Genomic DNA, 23,982 nt, shown 5'->3' with positions numbered 1-23,982 from the left:
CACACAATTATTAAAAAAAATACACATAATCGTTAAAAAAGACACAAAATTATCTAAAAAAGACACAAAATTACAGAAAAAAAAATAAAATTACCCAAAAAAAAGTAATTAAAGGGACCTTCCACACAGAACACGGTAAAGTTCCATTCATATAAAACTCACATTAAACTTTCATATCAAGGTGGAGGCCACAAAATATCATCACGAGGGCCGCAATTGGCCCGCGGGCCGCGAGTTTGAGACCCATGCTTTAAAATATGTAGCAGCTACTTTTTAAACCAGATTTGAACAGATTAGAGTGCCAAACAGTGAGAAACAGACTGCAGCATCCAGGAGCCAGAAGCTCTCTGCAGCTCATACACCTTGAAGGAAGAAGAAGAAGAAGAGGAGGAGGAGGATTCTGCATTTAGAATAATTTGCTTATGTAGGTCATATAGAGGCATCATTATAGAGTCCAATACTGTTTCATAACCGGTTAAAAAGTAGGACATCTCCGTTTGGTTTGCTGAAGTTTGTAATTGGGAAGGCAAGAAAGACAGTCGGCGGAAGTTTTTAACTACTCTTGATTTTCTTCAGCAGTCCTGGAAAAATAGATCAGCCTGACAAAACACTGTGTTTCATGGTAAAGTCACTAAAATGTATTTTTCCTGGTCTTTTTGTAGCCGTGCAGTGTAATTACTGTACCTGCTGCACCGATGTCATTATAGATGCAGCACTCCTGCAGACATGGTGCACTGAAGCCTCACATATATTCAATATATAATATAATATAGTAGAAAACAAAGCAGCGTGGAGCCCTACTGTAAATTTACCTCTAAAGTTCTGGCTGTAAACTCCATGAGGCCAGTTTCAGTTTGATGATGATATACCAAGTAAAACTGGAGACAAGCTCAAATAGATTTAGTATAAAATGATAGAACTGGATGGAACCCTCTTATTTGGTAGATTTGACACCTTTGGTCACATTTGCAACATTTAAAATTCTTCATTGAGCATGATAGTGTTTTGAAAGTAAAAAAAAAGATTCAAAATCACATTTTATGTTGGACTAATGGACTAAAAAAGACACAACATGACTAAAAAAAGACACAAAATGACTAAAAAACGACACAAAAAAGACACAAAATAACTAGAAAAGACACAAAAAAGACACAAATGACCAAAAAGACACAAAATTACCAAAAAAAAGACACAAAATTACCAAAAAAGACAAAAAAATACCAAAAAAAGAAACAAAAAGACACAAAATAACTAGAAAAGACACATCAAAAAACAGAAAATGAACAAAAAAGACACAAAATGAGAAGATAGAATGACCAAAAATAACCCCCCGGGAAACACAAAATGACAAAAAAAGACACAAAATAACTAGAAGACACAACAAATGAAACAAAATGACCAAAAAAGACACAAAAAGGACACAAAAAGACACAAATGACCAAAAAAGACACAAAATGACCAAAAAAGACAAAACAAGACACACAAAAAAGACACAAATAGACATGAAAATGATTCAAAAATGGCCAAAACAGCCCTAAAAGACAAAATGTGCTATACAACAGGGACAAAAACAGGTAAAAATGTGTTTGACAGGAAATGTAGCGCAGTGTTTGTTCCTGGATGCATTGAGAATAAAAATAACATGTTGATATTCCCACGTGGCGTGTTTGTCCATCTGCAATCTGATGTCATACTTTAAAACGCCTCCAGAAACTAATCAGGGCTGGTAACTGCTGGCTGGTGAAAGTAATATCAGGCTGGATTTACATGGAGGAGAGTGCATCAGTTGAATCTCATGCAGCATGCCTTATATTCACAACATGCCCAGTCAGCCTACAAATTAAATGAGTGCCAGTGTAATATGAATGTGCACTTTAGAAATGGAAAGAGGCAGAGAGATGGAATTCTCTCTCATTTTCTCCTCTTCCCGTGTACACAGTCTCTTCCTCTCTGCATCTTGTCTGCTGCCTTTTCATGCCTGCAGTCATATTTTCACACAACAGATTTTAAGGATTGAGCCAAATTAAAATGTAATGCATCCTACAGTGCACCGAGAGGCTATGGTGCAGAACATTTTTAATATATTCTGCAGTTTCTTCAAGCAGGTGGAGGCCTGGTGCAGCAACAACAGTTCAAACAAAAACTATTGTTTTTTTATTTTTATTCCCTCTCAACTCTATGGAGTCTTACAGGAATATTGTGTCCATTTTTTAATCCTTTTCTGGTTGAATCCTGGTATTTTTTTCGTGTCTTTTTTTGTCATTTTGTGTGTTCTGTGTGTTTTTTTTGGTCATTCTGTCTTCTCATTTTGTGTCTTTTTTGGTCATTTTGTCTTTTTGTGTCTTTTTTGGTAATTTTGTGTCTTTTTTGTCATTTTGCATCCTTTTACGTCCTTTTGTGTCATTTTGTGGTCTTTTTGTGTCATTTTTTGGTCATTTCGTGTCTTTTGTTGTGTCTTTTCTCATTATGTTGAGTCTTTTTTTGTCATTTTGTGTATTTTTTTGGTCTTTTTTGGTGTCTTTTTGGTGTCTGTTTTGTCATTTTGTGTGTTCTGTGGGTTTTTTTGGTCATTCTGTCTTTTCATTTTGGTCATTTTGTGTCTTTTTGTGTTTTTTTTGTCATTTTGTGTCTTTTGTTGTGTCTTTTCAAGTTATTTTGTGTCTTTTTGGTCATTTTGTGTCTTTTTGTGTCTTTTTTCTGAGTCTTTTTGTGTCTTTTTTGTTCATTTTATGTCTTTTTTTTAGTCATGTTGTGTCTTTTTTAGTCGTTCAGTCCAACATAAAATGTGATTTTGAATCTTTTTTTTTTACTTTCAGAACACTATCATGCTCAATAAAGAATTGTAAATGTTACAAATGTGAACAAAGGTGTCACATATAACATATAAGAGGGTTCCATCCAGTTCTATCAGTTTATACTACTCTATATGCACATAGTGAAGCTGGCAGCAACCACATGAGACAACAAGTCTGTTTAAGAGGTTATGACATGACGCTCTGCATGCATGCACCATGTATTTTGCCTGTCAGTTCCTGCATATTTATGCTGTATATGTGGTAGTGTTGTTGCTGTAGTGACAGCTTCACACTCCAGTTAATAAATCAATATACAATAACAATTATGGCATTCTATAATTATACAACTCCTGTAAAAATCATAATTATAATCATATCACAACATCATACTAAACATGAGCTAATTATATAGTTTACAAGTAGCACAAACAACATGTTTGTTGCAGGTGTTAACAACATGTCAGGTATTGATTTTCTCAAGTTGTTTGAGAAACAGACAGCTTTGACGTCACATGAATCTGATTAACACTCTGGAGGCTCCAACAGCGCCAAACGCTTCTTCATCACATCCAGACTAGAGAACAAACTGTAAATTTACCTCTAAAGTTCTGGCTGTAAACTCCATGAGGCCAGTTTCAGTTTGATGATGATATACCAAGTAAAACTGGAGACAAGCTCAAATAGATTTAGTATCAAATGATAGAACTGGATGGAACCCTCTTATATGTTAGATTTGACACCTTTGTTCACATTTGCAACATTTAGAATTCTTTATTGAGCATGATAGTGTTTTGAAAGTTAAAAAAAAAGATTCAAGATCACATTTTATGTCGGACTAAAGGACCAAAAAAGACACAAAATGACTAAACAGAATGACCATTAATATAAAAATGGGGAAAAAAGGGGACCCAGCACAGAACCTTGTGGAACACCAATTGCTAGTGCGTCATACAGTCATGGAATAAATTATTAGACCAGCCTCGTTTTCTTCAATTTCTTGTTCATTTTAATGCCTGGTACAACTAAAGTAAACTAAATTTGTTTGGAAAAATATAACGATAACAATATAAATAGCTGATAAGAGTTTAATTTAAGAGCTGATATCTAGACATTTAACATGGTTTTCTTGATTATGATTTTGGTTATTATCAAGAAAACCATGGAAAATGTCTAGATATCAGCTATTTTTGTTGTTATCATTATATTTGTCCAAACAAATGTACCTTTAGTTGTACCAGGCATTAAAATGAACAAGAAATTGAAGGAAAAAAATATTTTTTTCCATGACTGTGGATTAAGCAGATCATTTTCACCACAGGATCATGAATAGACACTGATTTGATTGATTTAAATCCATGTGAAATGTAAAATCACCACCAAGGTTCCTCTGCTGCCTTGCGTTGCCTCTGGTCAGCTCTACATTTCCATCATGGACTTGAACAGATTGTAATCGTTTCCCTCACAGTTCTGTGCAGTCCTACCTGTTGTCGGGCCCTGTAGCTGTGTGTGGGGAACACACAAACAAACAAAAAATACATGAGCTGCGTAAAAATAGAGATGAGCTGCGATATGCCTGTAAGGTGGCGTGAGGCTTGGTGGTCAGTGTTTCAGCTCTTGTTTATTATAATGGACGCTCTTTGCTGGCGGCGTGCTGCTGCAGATGCTGTTGTGTGTGTTTTTTTGCCATGACTCAGTGACTTAAGTGGTATCAACAAAAACAGACTGATAATATGCAGTGTGACAGGTATTTATTGCAGTTTAATTTATTCGTACGGGTGCTTGAAATCCTTGAAAATGCTTGAATTTTAATGTTGAATTTCAAGGTTTGAAAAGTGCTTGGATTTTGGATTAAGTGCTCGAAATTCTTACTGTATTTCTCTTGCAATCTGACTATAGATAACTGCATTTTCAATGGAAAAAAATATATAAACTGAATAGCCTATAGCAGGGGTGGGCAATTAATTTTCAAAAAAGACATAAAAAAAGACACAAAATGACCAAAAAAGACACAAATGACCAAAAAAGACACAAAAAAAGACACAAAATGACCAAAAAAAGAAACAAAATGACCAAAAAAGACACAAAATGAGAAGACAGAATAACCAAAAAAACCCTCACAGAAGACACAAAATGACAAAAAGCAACACAAATTACCATAAAAGACACAAAAAAGATGCAAAATAACCCACAAAAAGCCACAAATGACCAAAAGACATGAAAAGGATTCATAAATGGACAAAACAGCCCTATAAGACTCAATCGAGTTAAATGAATCTAGGAAAGTTACAGCAGGAAGAGTTGCAGAGAAATGGAACATTTCAACTCAATAGTCTTGGATTTTTCCCTAAAGACAGGAAAAAGTAAATGTGATTATGATGCAGCATGGCCCATTTCAGAACAATATTCATCATTCATGCATTATCTGCAGCCATTTGCGTAACCAGGGTCGTGACGGCGGAGCTGGAGCCGATCCCAGCTACACTTTACACAGGTCTCCACACTATCACAGGGCTGACACGCTCTCATTCACTCCTACGGGCAATTTAGAGTCATCAATTTAACCTAAGCTGCATGTCTTTGGACTGTGGGAGGAAGCTGGAGAGAACCCACGCTGACACGGAGAACATACAAACTATAGGCTGGATTCAAATCCAGAACCCAGAATGACATATACTTTTGAAAAAAAAAAGACACAAAATTACAAAAAGAAGAGACAAAATGACTGAAAAAACACTAAATTACATTAAAAAAGACACAAAATGACAAAAAAAGACACAAAATGACCAAAAAAAGACACAAAAAGACACAAAATGACAAAAAAAACACACAAAATGACCCAAAAAAGACACAAAATTACTTAAAAAAAGAGACAAAATGACTGAAAAAACACTAAATTACTTTCAAAAAGACACAAAATTACTTTAAAAAGACACAAAATGACCAAAAAAGACACAACATTAATTAAAAAAGACACAAAATTACCCAAAAAAGACACACAAAAATATTTAATAATCATTGATGCATTAATGTGTTCATCACTATAATATTGCAGCCAATAAAGCTATTAATTGACTGCATTATCAGTCTGAATCTTCTAAATAATTGAATGCATTAATGTTAAATGTAAAGGAATAAAAAGTACAATATTTCCCTCTGACGACGTGGATGAGAGCAGCTCAAAATAGAATCAAGTACAATTATTTCAAAACTGTACTTAAGAGTAAATGTACTGCGTTAAATGTCACCACTCTAAATAACTTTTACAGGTTTAATGACAGTAGTTGTAAAGTATTCTGTTTCTCTTCTAAAATACAAATGACTAACAACTACTGGAAAATAGACAACAGCTTTTGGGCTTCACATTTATTTATTTTTTTAATGATTAAGACTTTAATCAGATTAAGACTTTTATACCTTATTTACATTCAGATTGCTTAAAAAGGCATCAAAACAGAACTTGTTTATCACAAATGTCCCAGGGGAGGACCTTCGGCCTAAACCCTGAATCCCTGGTGCAAAGAGCTCTTCTTTCCTCTGCACTTAACAAAGAGCAATGGTTTGATCAATTTGTTAATAAATGTGTGACAGAAATTATTGACGAGTACAATGTTGTGATGTGAGAGGCTTTTATCTAAATCAGTAACGACTGCTGTCCTTTCATTCAGCCCACCAGCGTAGTGATACTGTCCACAGGGAGGGAGGACTCATTCAGGCTGTTTACATGCTCAGTTTAATCGAGCTATGCTTGAAAATTGATTTTGGCGTCTAATCGGACTGTTGTCCTCGTCCCAGTTTACATGCAACAGAAAATCGAATAAAGGACGTGAACGTGTTCTCCTCCTCAACACTAGGTGGTGATATGAGTCGTTTCAGCGGGTTAATATGGCGCCCTTTCCAGTTGAACTCAGTTTGACACTTTGTGCCGTTGCTACTGACCGGCAACCGGCTAATGCGACCGGCTACTGTGACCGACTAATGAACGGCAAATGTGACCGGCAACTGTGACCGTCTAATGAAACCGTCCAGCTACTGTGACCGACTAATGCGACCAGCTACTGCGACCGGCTAATGAGACCGGCTAATGCGACCGGCTAATGTGACTGGCAACTGCGACCGGCAACTGTGACCATCTAATGTGACCGGCTAATGAGACCGGCTAATGTGACCGGCTACTCCAACCGGCTACTGCAACCGGCTACTGCGACCGTCTAATGTGACCATTTAATGAGACCGGCTAATGTGACCGGCTACTGTGACCATCTAATGAGACCGGCTAATGTGACCGACTAATGAACTGCTAATGCAACCGGCTAATGTGACCGGCTACTTCGACCGACTAATGAACTGCTAATGCGACCGGCTAATGTGACCGGCTACTTCGACCGGCTACTGCGACCAGCTAATGTGCGACTGGCTACTACGACCGTCTAATGTGACCAGCTACTGTGACCGGCTAATGTGACCGACTAATGTGACCGACTAATGAACTGCTAATGCGAACAGCTACTGCGACCTGCTAATGTGACCGGCTAATGCGACCGGCTGGACGCATGCATTGTCTAGTCATACATGCCGGTGAAAGTCTTATTCTAATTGCATTACCTGGGTGTCCAGTTGTCTCTGACATAAGTCGAACTAACACGTTTACATGCACTTCAGTTGACCAGTTATAGTCAGATTAAGGCAATAATTTGTTTTTTTCCAAGTGTCATGTAAACATACTGACTTGGTTATTTGGATAGAAACTCTAAACTGAAAGTGAGAAATCATTTCTGAAAGCAGTGTAAACACAATCAAAATAACCTGAAAGAAATAAAAGAGGACCAGCCAACTCTCGTCTGTTCATCCTTCAAATGTAGTTCACAGGTTCGCTCTTTGCTTGTGGTATGAAACCAGAGTTTAACCATCATTCAGTTGGTTGTATCATTAATTACACTTTACAACACACAAACAAACAGACAAAAGTGATAGCTACTGACATCAAATCTTGATCATATGAGTCAATAGAAAAAATGTGGTTTGATTTTTAACATTTCATTCATATGAAATGGGAATTTGACGGTCACAATTCTTGCCCTCGACAAAAAGGTAGATGTTTAATTGCTTCTCTTTTGAAGGCTGTTTTCAGCGAACCAATTCAAAAGGCACACACAAAGACTGGCTACAGAAATGTGCTTTCACATATTTGAGTGAGTGAGCTGGGTGAGAGTCAATGCTCTGTGTGGAGGACGACAGAGAAAGGAAGAATATGCTCAAGAACCATTGTAGTGGGATATTGTCAGCTCTGAGACTTGACATCTGAAAAGTGATAAATATGGACACTTTATGGTCCATTTAATATCTGGTTGTATAAGAGAACATAAAGAAGGCCTATAGAATAATCGCAGCTTGGAAATGCTTAAACCAGGAAGTAGTGGGAAGAGGTACGAGAGGCCAAGTGAGCGCATCAATAAAATGAACACATGGCTGAAAGTCTGGACTTGTAAATACATGGATTTAAAGCATGGGGCTCAAACTCGCGGCCCGCGGGCCAATTGTGGCCCTCGTGACGATGTTTTGTGGCCCCCACCTTGATATGAGAGTTTAATGTGAGTTTTATATGAATGGCACTTTACCGTGTTGTTTGTGGAAGGTCCCTTTAATTACTTTTTTTTGGTAATTTTGTGTCTTTTTTAAATAATTTTGTGTTTTTTTTAATAATGTTATGTCTTTTTTCGGTAATTCCGTGTCTTTTTTTTTTTTTTTTTTAGTAAGTTTGTGTCTTTTTTGAATCATTTTGTGTCTTTTTTTGGGAATTTTGTGTATTTTTTGCTCATTCTGTGTCTTTTTTGTGTCATTTTGTGTCTTTTTAAAATAATTTTCTTTCTTTTTTGGTAATTTTCTTTCTTTTTTAAGTAATTTTTTAACATTTTTTAAATCTTTTTGTGTGTTTTATGGGTTATTTTGTGTCTTTTTTAAATAATTTTAGTATCTTTTTTAGTAATTTATTGTATTTTTTTGGTAATTTTGTGTCTTTTTAAAGTAATTTGGTGGTTTTTTTTGTCATTTTGTGTCTTTTTTGGTCATTTTGTGTCTTTTATAAGTAATTTAGTTTTTTTCTGTCATTTTGTGTCTTTTTTTAGTCATTTTGTGTCTTTTTTTGGTCATTTTGATACTGCCTCCAGCGGCCCTCAGGTAATTTGAGACCCCTGATTTAAAGAGCCAGCTATCTCAGCCAACACATGCTTGCAGTTTTTCTCATGCTGATCACAAGGTAATATATTTACTCAGTGCACCACACCGTGCCGTTTGGTTTCACTTCAGTGCTGCTGTCATTACTTTGGACTGGATGGTGGAACAGAAGATGCAATGGTCCCACATGAGAAGCTGCCTTTGAACTTGGAAAGCTTGAAGTTTGAAGGCAGGTGTCACCACTTGTGCCTTCTACCAGCCAGTTGGGAAACTAACCTAGTTTAGTTCTTCCTCACCAAAGCATGAGCGGTCCCCCAAGTGTTTTATCAGCGTCTCCATCGGGAACGTTTGGATCCCTTTCTTGTTCCTTCTCTTGGAGTTGGGTTTGCCTCTGAATTATCAATAACCACTGACAAGAACACTGAACGTTACCGAGATATCTGTCACAGACGTCTGTTGTTCCGAGATGAGATGGCAGATCGGAAAACTGGGTGACAGTGATTCCTTTGATGTTTCCGTTGCATAGTAATTTGTTATGAAAGAAGAGTGAGCATCTATTATAGATCTGGTGAATGTTGGCACAGGAGCAGAGCTTTGATGTTGGAGATGTCAAAGGTTCACACTCACCCTAAAACATCATCCTGAGCAAAGCTGCTTTTATTCCTTCCAGTTCCTCCAAATGCTTTTTAATCAGATGTAAAATCCTGTTTTTTTGGTTTTTAATTGTTTGTTTTTCATTTTCTGTATTTCATAAAAGCAATGACTCCTGTTAAACAGATTTGGTGCTACGTTGAACCATGTTTTAGCACTTTGTAATTGAGACAAATTATCAAAAAATCCATTCAAATCGTCTTGTCAATATACCTATGAAAGCCAAACATCCTCTGAATGCTCAAGGTTTCTTGGTTGTAAAGTTTCATGAGGCTGTGATTGTCCAAGAGGTCACAGCAGATCATTTTATCCAGCTTAAGTTTCAAGAAATGCTCTTACTGCAATAAAATGTTTCTATGGGGAATAACATCATGACACACAGAGATCAGGCTCATTGAATGGTAAATGGACCTGCACTTATATAGCTCTTTTCGAGTTGCTTTGCAACCACTCAAAGTGCTTTACACTACAGACTGCGCTCATTCACCCATACATTCATACTGGTGGCAGAGGTTACCCTAAACGGTGTCACCTGCCACCATTGGGAATTCATTCTCACACTGATGAACGCAGCATCTGGAGCAATTTGGGGTTCAGTATCCTACTCAAGGATACTTCGACATGTAGGCTGCCATGGTTGGGAATCGAACCACCAACCATCCGATCACTGGACGAACGCTCTACCAACTGAGCCACAGCTGTCCCAATCCACACAGAATCCACAAGAGACATTAATACCCAATTTATCCAATTGCAAAACTGTTTAGGGACGCCAGTTTGCAGAAATATTCAATTACAATAGCCGAAAATTACACAGTTGTACTATTTCCATCGAGATATCATGAAGAGAGAGATCAATGAATCCCTTTGAAAATGGCCATGTCAGTTTTATCTCATATCTAAATGTAGCCTAACTTTGTGGTGTTATTTCACCACTTCCTGACAAGATATCATGACATGGTTGGTACCAGTGGGTTGTCTGGTTTCATGTGATATCTTCACTGTAGTGTAACTGAGATGACTTCAACCTCTGACTACAGCAGCAGTTACTAAGATTAAGGCAATTTATTACTTACTTACTTGTATGTAATATATTTTTCAATGCACATAAAAACTGTGTGAAATCAGTAAAAAGCCTGGGTTTGGAATCAGGGAAAGACAAACCATTAAGAGGAGGGTAAAGGAAATTACATTCTGCCCATTCTGTCTTTTTTGGTCATTTTGTTTCTTTTTTAAGTAATTTAGTGTCTTTTTTTGGTAATTCTGTGTATTTTTTGGTCATTTTGTGTCTTTTTTTTTTTTTTTACCACTTACTTACTTGTAATATACTTTTCAATGTACATAAAAATGTGAGAAATCAGTAAAAAGCCTGGGTTTGGAATCAGGGAAAGACAAACCATTAATAGGAGGGTAAAGGAAATTACATTCTGCCCATGCATCCTCCACCTCTCATTGCGATATGGTTTACAGTGGCAGCAGGCCAGGAAAGGTAGCCCAGAGGGCAACCCAGATATGTCATCCCTGCAGCATGTTTTGGGTCTGCCCCTGGGCCTCCTCCCAGGGGTTTGTGCCTGGAACACCTCCATTGGGAGGCGTTTGAATCAAATGCTGAACGACTCCAGCTGACCTTTTTCAATGTCGAGGTAAAGCTCCTTCTGAGTCCTCAACCTCGCCTTCCTTTAGGTGTCTTGATTTAGTTTTTATCCAAGTGTTTTGACAGTTTGAACAGAATTTAACCTTGTCTTAGTTTATTGTGGCTTTAAAGAGCAATGAGTGATTGTGATCAGATCATAATCTGCCTCAAAACTGACTACAGCCTCTCAATACCTCAACCCAACTGAGAGAAGTCACTGCTAATCCATGTTAGCATTAGCTAGAGCATTAACTGGCAAACTGGTTTTGGCAAAAAACAAAACTAAATGTACATTACTTACCTCAGAAAACTGAACAGCGACTCCTTGGAGTGTCTGTTAGTCCCACCAAACGCTGAACAAGACATTTTTACTAAACAAAACGTTCAAATAAACTGTCATTAAGAGAAAATACAGTGAAAGGGTCAAAGTTATGACACCAAACCGCTAAACGTCCTTTTTTTATTATATGTATATAACGCTATATATAACTTTATTGACACATTGCCATGGATACGCATTGTTCTGCTTCTCTCCTGATGACAGCTCACCTTGTTAGTGACCTGTCAATCAAAGGTAGCCACGCCCCAAATCATACGATTCTTTATCTTCTATTTTCTTCTAAATGGGGCCATTATTTACACTATTAACATCAAATTGTTTTGAAGAAGATTTTTTACTAGTGATTGAGACCATAGTGTTGTCCTAAAAAACATTTCTGAGGTAATAAATCAAGGGAGAAGTTTTCTCATTTTGCATTGAAATGAATGGACCAAAATGCTTCTGCAGCCTCCGTTAGTGCCCCCTGCTGGAATTTTTTTGCAGAATGCAGCTTAAGGCACTTCCTGGTTTGCCTCCTTGCTCAGACCCGGAGGTTGCCGCCTGGTGTCAACCAGCACCATTCATGCAAGGTCCACAGTCTAGCTGCTGTATGTCTCTGAATGAAATCTTGCCTATGATGTCGCTCACTCTAACTAACCCCTCTGGTTAACACTCTGTCCCTGGAGCTGACACAGCTAAAGAGAAAATGCAGACAAGCAGAACAGAAATGGGAAAAAATACAGTCTAGTGTTGTCACATGAAATTCTGACAGAACTAATGTCCATCTATCAAAAAGCAGTAAAAGAACCAGTCCCCCCTACTTGTTTATCATTACTGCAACAACCCCAGAGTTCTTCTACATAACCATCAAATCATAATCAGCCCTCCTCTTTGTCTCGTCAACAAACCGAAGCCTCCCCCACAGTCTGTAAACGATTCTTGTCCTTGACAAATAAAATAAATAAAACCGAACCCCAGATTGGTCATGTCACCCGTGACGCTCTCCACTGCAACCCCACTGCCTCGTTCAATCATCTGCAAGGCCAAATACCAAACTAAAGCCTTCATGTCCTTTTAGATGTCACGTCATCAAGACTTCTAAAGGTTTTAAACACTGTCTGTCATTATTTTATTCATTGTAAATGGCTCTCTGTCAACTCACTGTGTTCTCTCCTGTCTGAAGCATGCAGTGAATCCACTGCTCAAGAACCCAGTGCCAGTACATGGTGAATATTACTGAGGAAGCCAGTCAGCTTTGTATGGAGATCATATTGCCATATATCAATCAATCATGTGGAGATTTGATCTTTGTATGATCACATGAAGATTAGAGGTCTGAATCAGATGACTGCTTTGAAAATCGACATGACATCTAAAAATCAAAAATAGCCTAACTTTGCAGCGTTATTTCGACAATTTCCCGATACAATATCCTGACAGACTTGTTGCCCCTAGATCTTCTTGTTTCATATGATACCAAAATTCCTGAAGAGTGAGCCTGCTACGGCCTCCAGAACGGCAAAAAACTACAGGCCATTGGAACATTATATGTATATATATTATACATTATATATCGATACTTGCCGGCCATGAATTTATATAATATTGCCACGCAAAATATCGCGATACTATGCTATATCGATATTTCCCCCACCTCTAATGGAGATATCATAGTGACTAGCTTTCACAAACCAGAGTGAATGGCTCCATTGTTGGTGGAATACTTCACATTCACTTATCTCATGTCTAGAACAGGGGTCGGCAACCTTTACTAACAAAAGAGCCATTGTTGGCCAAAAAAAGAGAAAAAATGTTGGAATGGAGCCACAAACCTTATTTTGAGCCTTACAATAAAGATAAAACAGCCTACTCAGTCTAAATTAGCCTATCAACATTACTAATAGGCCATAATGACCATTTATTAATATGATTTCGTAAGAAATATCTCAGGAGATGTGGAATCAAATGCTCGCCTAGCTAGAAAAACTCAAACTAGACTTGAAATTGACAAAATTTAGAGGTTAAGGCGCCGGGCCGTAGACTTCTGTAAGTTTTGTAAGCTATGATGCACATTTTAGTTGACTTTTTAATGCCATACATTAGCTGCACATTTTTACAATTGAATAATAATAATTGAAATGGGCTGACGCCTTTGATAAATAAAAATATAAAGTAATCAGTCATTTATTTCGTATAATTATTTTTGTCACAGCCACAGGGAGCCACTGCAGACGGTCTGAAGAGCCACATGTGGCCCCGGAGCCTCAGGTTGCCTACCCGTGGTCTAGAAAAATCAAATTCAAAAGGCTTTTGTAACTACAAAACAACATGATGTACAAATGAATGTTCATACTTGAAATATACTTGAAATGTTGTACAACAACTACATTTGCAAACTTTATCCTCACTTGTCCAAAAAGTTTGAGTTTGAGTTCATCTGTAAACTAACTTTGAGACCTTGTGTGCCTCTCTGTGGCCTGTGAGAGGTTGGCCGTCTCAGCGGCTGCTGCTGTGCTCCATTGGTTGTTCAAGGAGCTGCTTGACTGGTCAAACAAATGCCAGGACCAGCAGAGAAGGCAGTTTTGCACTTCCCATCAGCAATACAGTTCAAGCATAGTTCCCATCACTAAAAGACTGAGCTTTCCCTTTAGCTCTTCTGAGTCTGGTTAGGCCTATACATTTGTTCCAGTTCTCCAGCCAATATCATGTTGGTTTATTTCAACAGATTCCAAAAATAATAATGATAGTTTCAGCCAATAGTTCATGTTTAACCTACACATACAGTCATGGAAAAAAAGAATAGACCACTCTTGTTTTCTTCACTTTATTGTTGATAAAAATGCTCTGTACAACTAAAGGATCATTAATATAAAATCGAAAAAAAGGGGCCCAGCACAGAACCTTGAGGAACACCCAAAAATATCTCAAAAGAGCCATTTTCCATTGTTGTCTTGATAATGACTTTGGTTATTATCAAGTAAACCATGGAAAATGTCTAGATATCCGCTCCTAAATTAAACTCTTATGAGCTATGTTTGTTGTTATCATTATATTTGTCCAAACAATGCTTCTTTAGTTGTACCAGGCATTAAAATTAACAAAAAAATTGAAGAAAAAAGTTGTCTAATAATTTTTTCCATGACTGTACATACACAAAGTAATAGGGGAATGGAGTTTTCAGTGAGTTAACTTCCTCTCTACAATCATTAGTGGAGAACTGATCAACACAAAATACAATTTAACAAACAAAAATGACCAACAACAAATAAAAAGGCTGTAGATGATGTTTTACCGATATGAACACCATATTTGGTGGAAACCAATGTCCAACAGTCCAAAGACATGCAGGCTTGGTTAAATGGACTGCACTTTTAAAGCGCTATTATCCACAGCACTTCATACTGGTTGCCGAGGCCACCAGGGCACACTGGTGCCAACTGCCACCATTGGGAATTCATTCAAACACCAATGAACGCAGCATTGGGAGACATTCACCTTGGTTTGTGAAAGCAAGTAACTATGACATCTCTAGTTTAAGATTGCCATTTTATTCCATATTTTGCCAATAAAAAATAAAAGGTTTTTTTTTGTCAAAAGAAATGCTGTTCTGCCATATAATTGACCAGAAAATACTTAAGAAATGCTGCATAAATTAAAGATTTTACCATTAAATGTTACAGTATATTTTTGTTGGAGATAGTACATTTAACAGTGAGAAAAAGTATTTTTACAAAAAATAAATGCTTTAATTACAGGGATGCTTGAATATATATTACAGTATATTTTTGTTACAAACACGGTGCCAGTGTATTTTACAGTGGAGTAAAGTTTTTTTTTTTTTAAAACAACTGTTAAAAAATACTGTTTTGGCTGATATGTGTTGGTGTAGTGTCTCTGTGATAGTATGGCGACCTGTACCCTACCTTTCCCCCCATGGACGTCTGGGATTGGCTCCAGCAGCCCAACGACCCTAGTTAGGATAAGAAGTTATGAATTATGAAAGAAAGAATATACATATGAAGGGATATGGGAGAAAAAGTAGCTTGCTTTGAATAGTCCTGACCCTTCAAAACCCAATTCCTGAACTTCTTTCTCTTTCTCACGAGGAAAAGTTGGACCCCGACATATTTCCCCAGTGCATTGTCTGACTGGAGAATTGCCATAAATGTATAATTCAAATTCTAACAGACACAATGTGCAGTATTGTAACAATGCTTACTATACCATGGTGTTCTTGTGCCCTGCAGATAACGGCACACACAATGTTGCACTTCTTCCCTTTATCTGTTCCTTTCTATGAATGAAGGCCATTTTACCAGCACAATCATTGGTTGACATTGGGGGGGAAGAAAAAAAATGTTATTACAAAAAAAAATACAATTGCATCAGTCAAGCCGTGAAGTTAAATAACCACCCAGAGAAAGCTTCCTTTTCCTCTTTGGGAAGCCACTTGATTCCATTTTCTAATTAATTACCGGCTGCAGCACCTTGGCTGTGCCGACATGAAGAGTGACGTGTCCCCGAGTCCCCAGTCACATCCACCAGCAGCACCGGTGGCAGGGGAGCTGTGTTTTTAATCACCTGGCCACCGGCATTATCAAGCTGGAGGACCCGTCAGCTACTCTGCACACAGATGCTTGTTCATTCGTCTCTGCCGGAGGTCAATGTGTCTGGGAAAGCGATGCCTGTTGCGTCCTCAAACCGCCTTGCTTCCCTATTTAGAGCGTCTTAAAGGCGCCACATGTTGCATCTTGCCCTCAATGAATCATTACCACATTAGTTCTGTGGCATTAGTCTAATTGCTGTAAACAGAAGATGCTTGTTGAAGCCTTTTCATTGCATTTTGGCACCATATTTCCACAGCTATCATTACCATCTTGATTCATGGAACATGTAGGGAACTATGTAGACAAAAAGGCCATGATAAATGTTGGCTTTTTTCACCTCAACGCTGCCATTTTAAAAGGGCATCTGCATCCTGATGTCTCACTACCTCGCTACTGTCTGCCTCAAATTCCACATTTTTTGCACAATCTTACATCGGCGTGAAGGCCCAGATGCCTCCATAATCACAACTTGCATCCCTAGAGTGCATTCCAACATATTCAGTCATGCAAAAAATGATAAGACCACCTTTGTTTTCTTCAGTTTCTTGTCCATTTTAATGCCTGGTACAACTAAAGGTAGATTTGTTTGGACAAATAAAATGTCCTAGGCTTTGTATTTGAACTATAACATTAATGGTGAATTATTTTATTTTATGCACATTTTATCATAATAACAATCAGGATGCATGTTTACGCACACTCAGCTCCAGTTGCCAGGGATTAAATTACTACCTAATGATCACCATTCTCACATGGAAAGACCATATAAATGTTATATATTTGTAAGAAAAATATATAATTGTACAGTCATGGAAAACAGTTTAGACCATTTTTTTCTTTAATTTCTTGTTCATTTTAATGCCTGGTACAACTAAAGGTACAAGAAACATATTTTGTTTCAGGACCTCCGCATGCTGCTCTTGTATCCATGAAACACTTTTCTAACGTATCTGTATCCCAAATCGGACACCGTTCGGCTGAGATTCTATCAAAATTCCACAATAACTACTAATATAAATTATAATGTTATGCATCCAATTAATTAAATGGTGTGAAACTAGAGTCTAACTTCTTATCTTTCAAACCGTATATTGTTTTGGACGTGTACGTTAGCCTCGGGTTTACCAGAGTCGGCTACAGGACGCTAACACCGGTGAATTAGCCGTGCGCTAACTGTATCCCAAATCAGACACTTGGATCTCCTCGCTGTAAAACAATGGGGCCTGCTGAGTTTTTCGGGGGAAATTGGATGTTTCTGGGTTAGCTGAATAAATATCACCGTTATCAACCATCGTTGTCAACACAGCCGGACCGTACTTCTGTCCTTCACAATAAAATACAGAACAGTAAAAATATGAATAAGTACTTTTAAGGTTGGCGCCAGATCGTTCTTACTGCTTTCTCTCATAAGAGTTGCTTTCATATTGTAATTAGACATGTAAATCTCCATGTACATAAATGAAATTTCACATGTAGATTGTTAAATATGTATAAATCAATTATACCTACACTGGTGGTGGCAAATATTCGAAATGACCGTGAAAACACCGGAAAGTGCGGCATTGCTGATTTGTCCGATTTGCGATACAGTCTCTTTAATTTTCTTTTTTCTTTAGCTTAATCAAAAAAGCTTGCTATGGTTTTTTTGTGTTATATTCTCTGGATATATCTGTTTTATATCAGCCTTTTTACTGGTCCAGTCTCGCTTGATGATATTACAAATGCAGGTCAGACACACATCAGACACATTTTCAGGTTACATACACAAATAAAGACACTTGCGTGCTTTGTGAATGCACCGGTGACTCTGTTTTCTGTGTATTTTGTTTCCACACCGCTAAGAGAAAATGATGGGGGCGGAGGAGGCAGCCAGATGGCTCTGCAACATCAGTCTCTCCTTGTAGGAAACGAACAAAAAGCTTTGCACCACATCATGTGCAATTTACCACACTGTTCAACTTTTCACCACTTTTCCAAAGTGAACAATTTCCGTCCACTTTCTTAACTTCCTATTGACTCTTTATATATGTAGGAAAATGTGCAGAGAGTGTGCAGAAAGTGAGACAACAAAGCTTAAGCCTTGAAATATTTGAGCTTGCTATGTACATTTTGAAAATGCCTGTTGTTGGTCAAGCAAACACACCGAGGAGTCTGCATGTAATTAAGAGCACTGACTAAATAGAAGGAAAAGGAAGAATGGAGAATAAATGTTCAGCTCCTTCCAGTGTTTTCTTTCTTACCTTCCTGTGGTGATGAGGAAGTGGACTGCACTGTGCTTCACTGCACTGTAACATAACTGTGGAGTGTGGAGCAGGAGTAAACACACACTTCTGACCACAGAGGAGGAGGAGGAGGAGGAGGAGGAGGAGGAGGAGGAGGAGGAGGAGGAGGAGAGAGTTGACTGCTGAGAGGGCAGCCAAACTCTCTTTAACAACATCCAGTTGTCTCCTCAGACCTGCCGTCAGTTCATGTCTAAAGCAACTCTACGCCCCTCCGCCTTTAAATGATTACAATTAATAGTTGTTCTAAATGTATTCCTAAAATAATAAGAAGAAGAAGAAGAAGAAGAAGAAGAAGAAGACAAAGAAGAAGAAGAATACATTTTAATGAAAGAGCGCTTTCCAGGGTACACAAAGACGCTTTACAGTTAAAAGCATTAAAATGCAGTTAAAGATAAAAAAAATAAAATCAATAACAATAGTCACACATTAAAAACAGTGCTGAACTATATTCAGAACAACTTCCATTTGAGGTTATAATGAAATAAAATAAAATAAAATATAAGAATTTAGAGCAGAACTCCAAAGTCCAACTTTGCTGAATGGATTTTAATATTTGACAAAAAATAAATAAATTGTCTTTATGTAATGTGTACTTTAGGCTTACCCAATAATATAAATAAAATTAAAAATAATAATAATAATAATAACAATACGAATATTTTATTATTATTATTATTATTATTATTATTATTATTATTATTAATAATAATAATAATAATAATAATAATATGACCAATTTCAAGTGATCAGACTTTATTTAAATCAAATCTTATAACAGTATATTAAGTAGTTAAATGAACCCTATCTGGACAATAGTAAGATGCTGCTTGCATAAAAGCATCAATACAAATTATACAATAATATATTTGGAATATATTTACTAATCTGAGTGGGTCCATTCTGCATAACGAGTACTTTTACTTTTGATACTTTAAGTACATTTCAATGCTGATACTTTTGTACTTTTACTTCAGTAACTTTTGAATGCAGGACTTTTACTGCAGTGGAGTTATTTCACAGTGTTGTATTAGTACTTTTACTGCAGTAAAGGATCTGAATACTTCTTCTTCTAGCTATAAGTTTGGTTCCATGTCAACAGTATTTTTTTTGTGGCATTTAGAGAGCCGGCTGCACACACACTGACCTAAATGAAGCAGTTGAGCTGCTTTAGCAATGCATGCTAATTTAATCGGTAAATTCAAAGGTCAATGGGATGCACAGCAGCATATCACTCAGCTCTGATCCCCTGCTGCACACCACACATTATCACCACCTTATTTAAGACTTATTATTCATATTCAAACTATGGAAAAACAAACATTGTTATCATTTTATTGATGTTTTTATTGGATTTTATAACTGTGTTTTACCATTAGGTTTCAAATGATTTTAATTCAGTATTAAGTTGTTCATAATATAATCATAACGGAGTCAAATCAGATTTGAAGCTCAAACTTTAACATTATAATTAGTGAGTTATGTGACAGTAAAAGAACAGTAGCTTATTAGTCCAGTAGGGAACCATGACAACCGCTCTGAAATTAATGAAGTCCCACTGCTTCACTTATTAGGTGGAGTTACACTGGAGTTAGACTAACATGTTGGTGTCTGTGGACTGAGCTGACATAGTCAATGTTATTACCATGCAGTAATGAAACAGACCAAAAATAGGCAATTCTTAAAAGTTGGCGCCCACTTTTGAGAATAGCTGGCTTAGAGAACTGAGCAGTGTATTACATCTGGAAGAGCTCACATATCACTTATTATTAGTTATTGACAAAAATTTGGAACCCAATTAAAACTTTCATGACTAGCATGGTTTGCTAATCTTGTAGCCTACCAAATATTTCTATTTTCTGTTTTCCTAATGTAAATTTACCTTGTTCATCGTAACACCCTTATATGTTTGCCTGTGTCCCATGTATGGGCTGAAATATGTGCCACCAGAAACTGGATTTGAATTGCTTAACTTGAATAATTGCAATAAAAAACTGAATTTGAATCACATAATTTGAATTTGTATTGTTCACTTTGAATCATTGCATTGAAAAACTGAATCTGAATTGTAATTTCAAATTTAATTTATTAGTTTGGAACTGAATATTTAGTTCTCACAATTCAAATTCAGTTCGCAAAATTCAATTTCAGTTTTCTGCGACCAACATAGTTGAGGCAGAGCAATCGAGTGCAAATACACAGAACACCTCTTCGGCCAGTCAGCACCTCCGTTTTCTGCACTCTGCAACTAATAAATTCAATAAAGTCATCAACCCGTCCAAAACGTATAAAACACACAAACAGCATGACTAGTGTTGTAGTCTTGTTACGTTAAGTCTAACTCTGTTTTAAAATTGTGTTTTTTATTACTATTTTATTGTTTCATTGTTTTTATTTTATTTATTACTATATTTGTGTATTATTTTATTGCATTTTAATAACTGTACAGCATTTTAGGTCAACCGAGGTGGTTTTTAAATATGCTCTATAGTTTATAAGTTTCCATTATATAATTAGAAAATTATTATCATGAAACTATCAAAAATGAAGGTTTACTCTCCTATCAGTAGGAATATATTTTTTCCAGTTGGAAAAGGGCCAGGAAATGACGTTTTGAGTGATTTTTTTGTGGCGCAAAATGGCAAAGCTGTTTACTTTGGAAAAGTCTGCAAAAAAAGTGTTTCAATATGGCCGCCTGGAGGTCATGTGACAAATTAAAGCATTGCTATTGGTTCCTTATACTCTTCCCTCTTTCTTAAAGTATCGCATCACTCAAAAAGATGCACTGTAGAAATTTGACAGGCCAAAAATGGGGCAACACCGTACCATAGAGGGTTAAAAACTGTCTCATAGTTTAGGTTAAATTCCAGTCAAGAAGTCTAAATTCTGACCCTTGATTTGATTGGAGGCTACAGTCTCACAGGGAACGCTTAATCAAGAACCCAGACAAACACACACACACATCAAGTTAGTTCAGTCAGAGAGATGAAATTATGTCTTACTCCAAATCAGTCTGATGCTTGTCTAATGAGCAGTGTGGCAAAGATACATGATGAAAATCAATCATGTAGAACACCACAGCGAGCCAGAGAATTGTCAAATTTGTCAGCTAATTTCATGCTAATTGAGTCCCACAACCCGGGGTTATTTTTAACCTCATCGCTGTTCTGATCACGTGGGGACGGTGAGCCCTTTGCTCACGTGTCATTAATTAAGCTAAAAACATCAATCATGATTTTCTTTTCTCCCCTCAGTACCCGCCAGGATCACTAACATATCGAAGGACGTCACAGTCAACGAGGGCAGCAACGTCAATCTCATGTGTCTGGCGGTCGGCCGACCCGAGGCCAACGTCATGTGGAAGCATCACTCGCCAAGAGGTAAGACACAAGCTTTTATTTAGCTCTCTTTTATCTAAAACGTGTTTCATCTGCTCATCCAGAAGCGTGGTGTTTTGTTTTTTTACAGAAGGAAACTAAGGAAAGAGATAAAATCTAGTTGTAAACTGGAGATATCTGTCTGCAGCAATGTTTGGTTACTACACTTTCCAGTTGAATAGTACAGTACAGTACAGTATAGTATAGTACAGTACAGTAGAGTATATAATAGTATAGTATAGTATAGTACAGTACAGTACAGTATAGTACAGTATAGAATAGTAGTATAGTATAGTATAGTATAGAATAGTATAGTACAGTATAGTACAGTATAGAATAGTATAGTATAGAATAGTATAGAATAGTATTTAATAGTATAGTACAGTATAGTATAGTATAGAATAGTATAGTACAGTATAGAATGGTATAGTACAGTATAGAATAGTATAGTATAGTATAGTATAGTATATAATAGTATAGAATAGTATAGTACAGTACAGTATAGTATAGTATAGAATAGTATAGTATAGTATAGTATAGTATAGTATAGTACAGTATAGAATAGTATAGTATATTATAGTACAGTACAGTACAGTACAGTACAGTATAGTATAGAACAGTATAGTACAGTATAGAATAGTAGTATAGTATAGTATAGTACAGTATAGAATAGTATAGTATAGAATAGTATATTATAGTATAGTACAGTACAGTACAGTATAGTATAGTATAGAATAGTATAGTACAGTATAGAATAGTAGTATAGTATAGTATAGTATAGTATAGTACAGTATAGAATAGTATATTATAGTATAGTATATTATAGTATAGTACAGTACAGTATAGTATAGTATAGTCAAGTATAGTATAGTATAGTATAGTATAGTACAGTATAGTATAGAATAGTATTGTACAGTATAGAATAGTATAGTATAGAATAGTATAGTATAGAATAGTGTAGTATAGTATAAAACATAATAGATTAGTATAGTATAGTATAGTATACTATAGTACAGTATAGTAAAGAATACTATAGTATAGTATAGAATACTATAGTATAGTATAGAATAGAATAGAATAGAATAGTATAGTATAGTATAGTATAGTATAGTAGAATAGAATAGAATATCTTTATTCGTCATTATGCAATGCATAACGAAATTAAGTGCAATACTCAGTGCAGGAGTATACAAATATGTACTGTGTAAAAACACATATATAAAACATAAATAAAACAGATAAAAGGGATTTTTTTTTTTAAAACATGGAGAATTAAAAACAAAACAAACAATAAATAGTGCATACATCCACGTCCACATTCATACACCATTTCATGAATTACTCCATGTGATGATTTAATGCTGTGATGGCCTTTGCATAAAAGCTGTTTTTTAGTGTGTTTGTATGTGTTTTCATTGTCCTGTACCGCCTGCCAGGGTGGGATGAGTTGTTGATGATGGTCTGGGACGCTTTCCTTTCTGCAGCCGTGTAGCTGGCAAACAATACACACACACAGTAGATCAGTATGGTCTCTATAGTGCACCGGTAGAAGGACACAAGCAGCAGGTGGTTCTTCCTGAGGATTCTCAGGAAGTCGAGTCTCTGTTGTGCTCTCTTTATGAATCACACCCAGAAACTTAAAAACTGAGACGCAGTCCCAGCTGATGACAAGAGGCTGAATGTCAGTTCTGTTTTTCCTGAAATCAATGATCAGCTCCTTGGTTTTGTTGGTATGGAGCACCAGATTATTGTCCCTGCACCACCTAGCCATAGGTGAACTAGTCCCCCCCAGAGATGAGCCCAACCACAGTGGTGGGCCCGCAAATTTTATCATGCTGTTGCTGGTGTGAGTCGCGGTACAGTCATATGTATAAATAGTGTAGAGCAGGGGGCCCAGCACACAGCCCTGTGGGACGCCAGTGCTGAGACGGAGGGTTGATCAGGTGTAGGGGCCCTTACTCTCACTCTCTGGGGCCTTTCAGACAGGAAATCCTCTATAGAGATATGTAGTTACTGCAGTTAGGCTTTTTAGGGCAGTATACTTAAGTACAAGTTTGAGGTACTTGTACTTTACTTGAGTATTTCCATTTTATGTAGCTTAATACTTCTACTCCACTACATTTTGAGACAAATATTGTACTTTTTACTCC

The 23,982-nt window shown here is 36.8% G+C and overlaps 1 protein-coding gene across 3 annotated transcripts in view; it reads left to right on the top strand.

The window, feature by feature from the left end:
* The window catches only part of opcml (opioid binding protein/cell adhesion molecule-like), a 568,265-nt gene that overhangs the window by 447,343 nt on the left and 96,940 nt on the right, over positions 1 to 23,982 (top strand). For all 3 annotated transcript variants that reach the window (XM_059351804.1, XM_059351803.1, XM_059351802.1), the window contains one exon: positions 21,710 to 21,835. In XM_059351804.1, coding sequence (XP_059207787.1) covers positions 21,710 to 21,835 — 126 coding nt within the window. The remainder of the gene's footprint in view (positions 1 to 21,709; positions 21,836 to 23,982) is intronic.

The sequence above is a fragment of the Centropristis striata genome, chromosome 15, assembly GCF_030273125.1.
Source record: "Centropristis striata isolate RG_2023a ecotype Rhode Island chromosome 15, C.striata_1.0, whole genome shotgun sequence".
Lineage (NCBI taxonomy): Eukaryota > Metazoa > Chordata > Actinopteri > Perciformes > Serranidae > Centropristis > Centropristis striata.
This window is presented reverse-complemented; position numbering and strand designations above follow the sequence as displayed.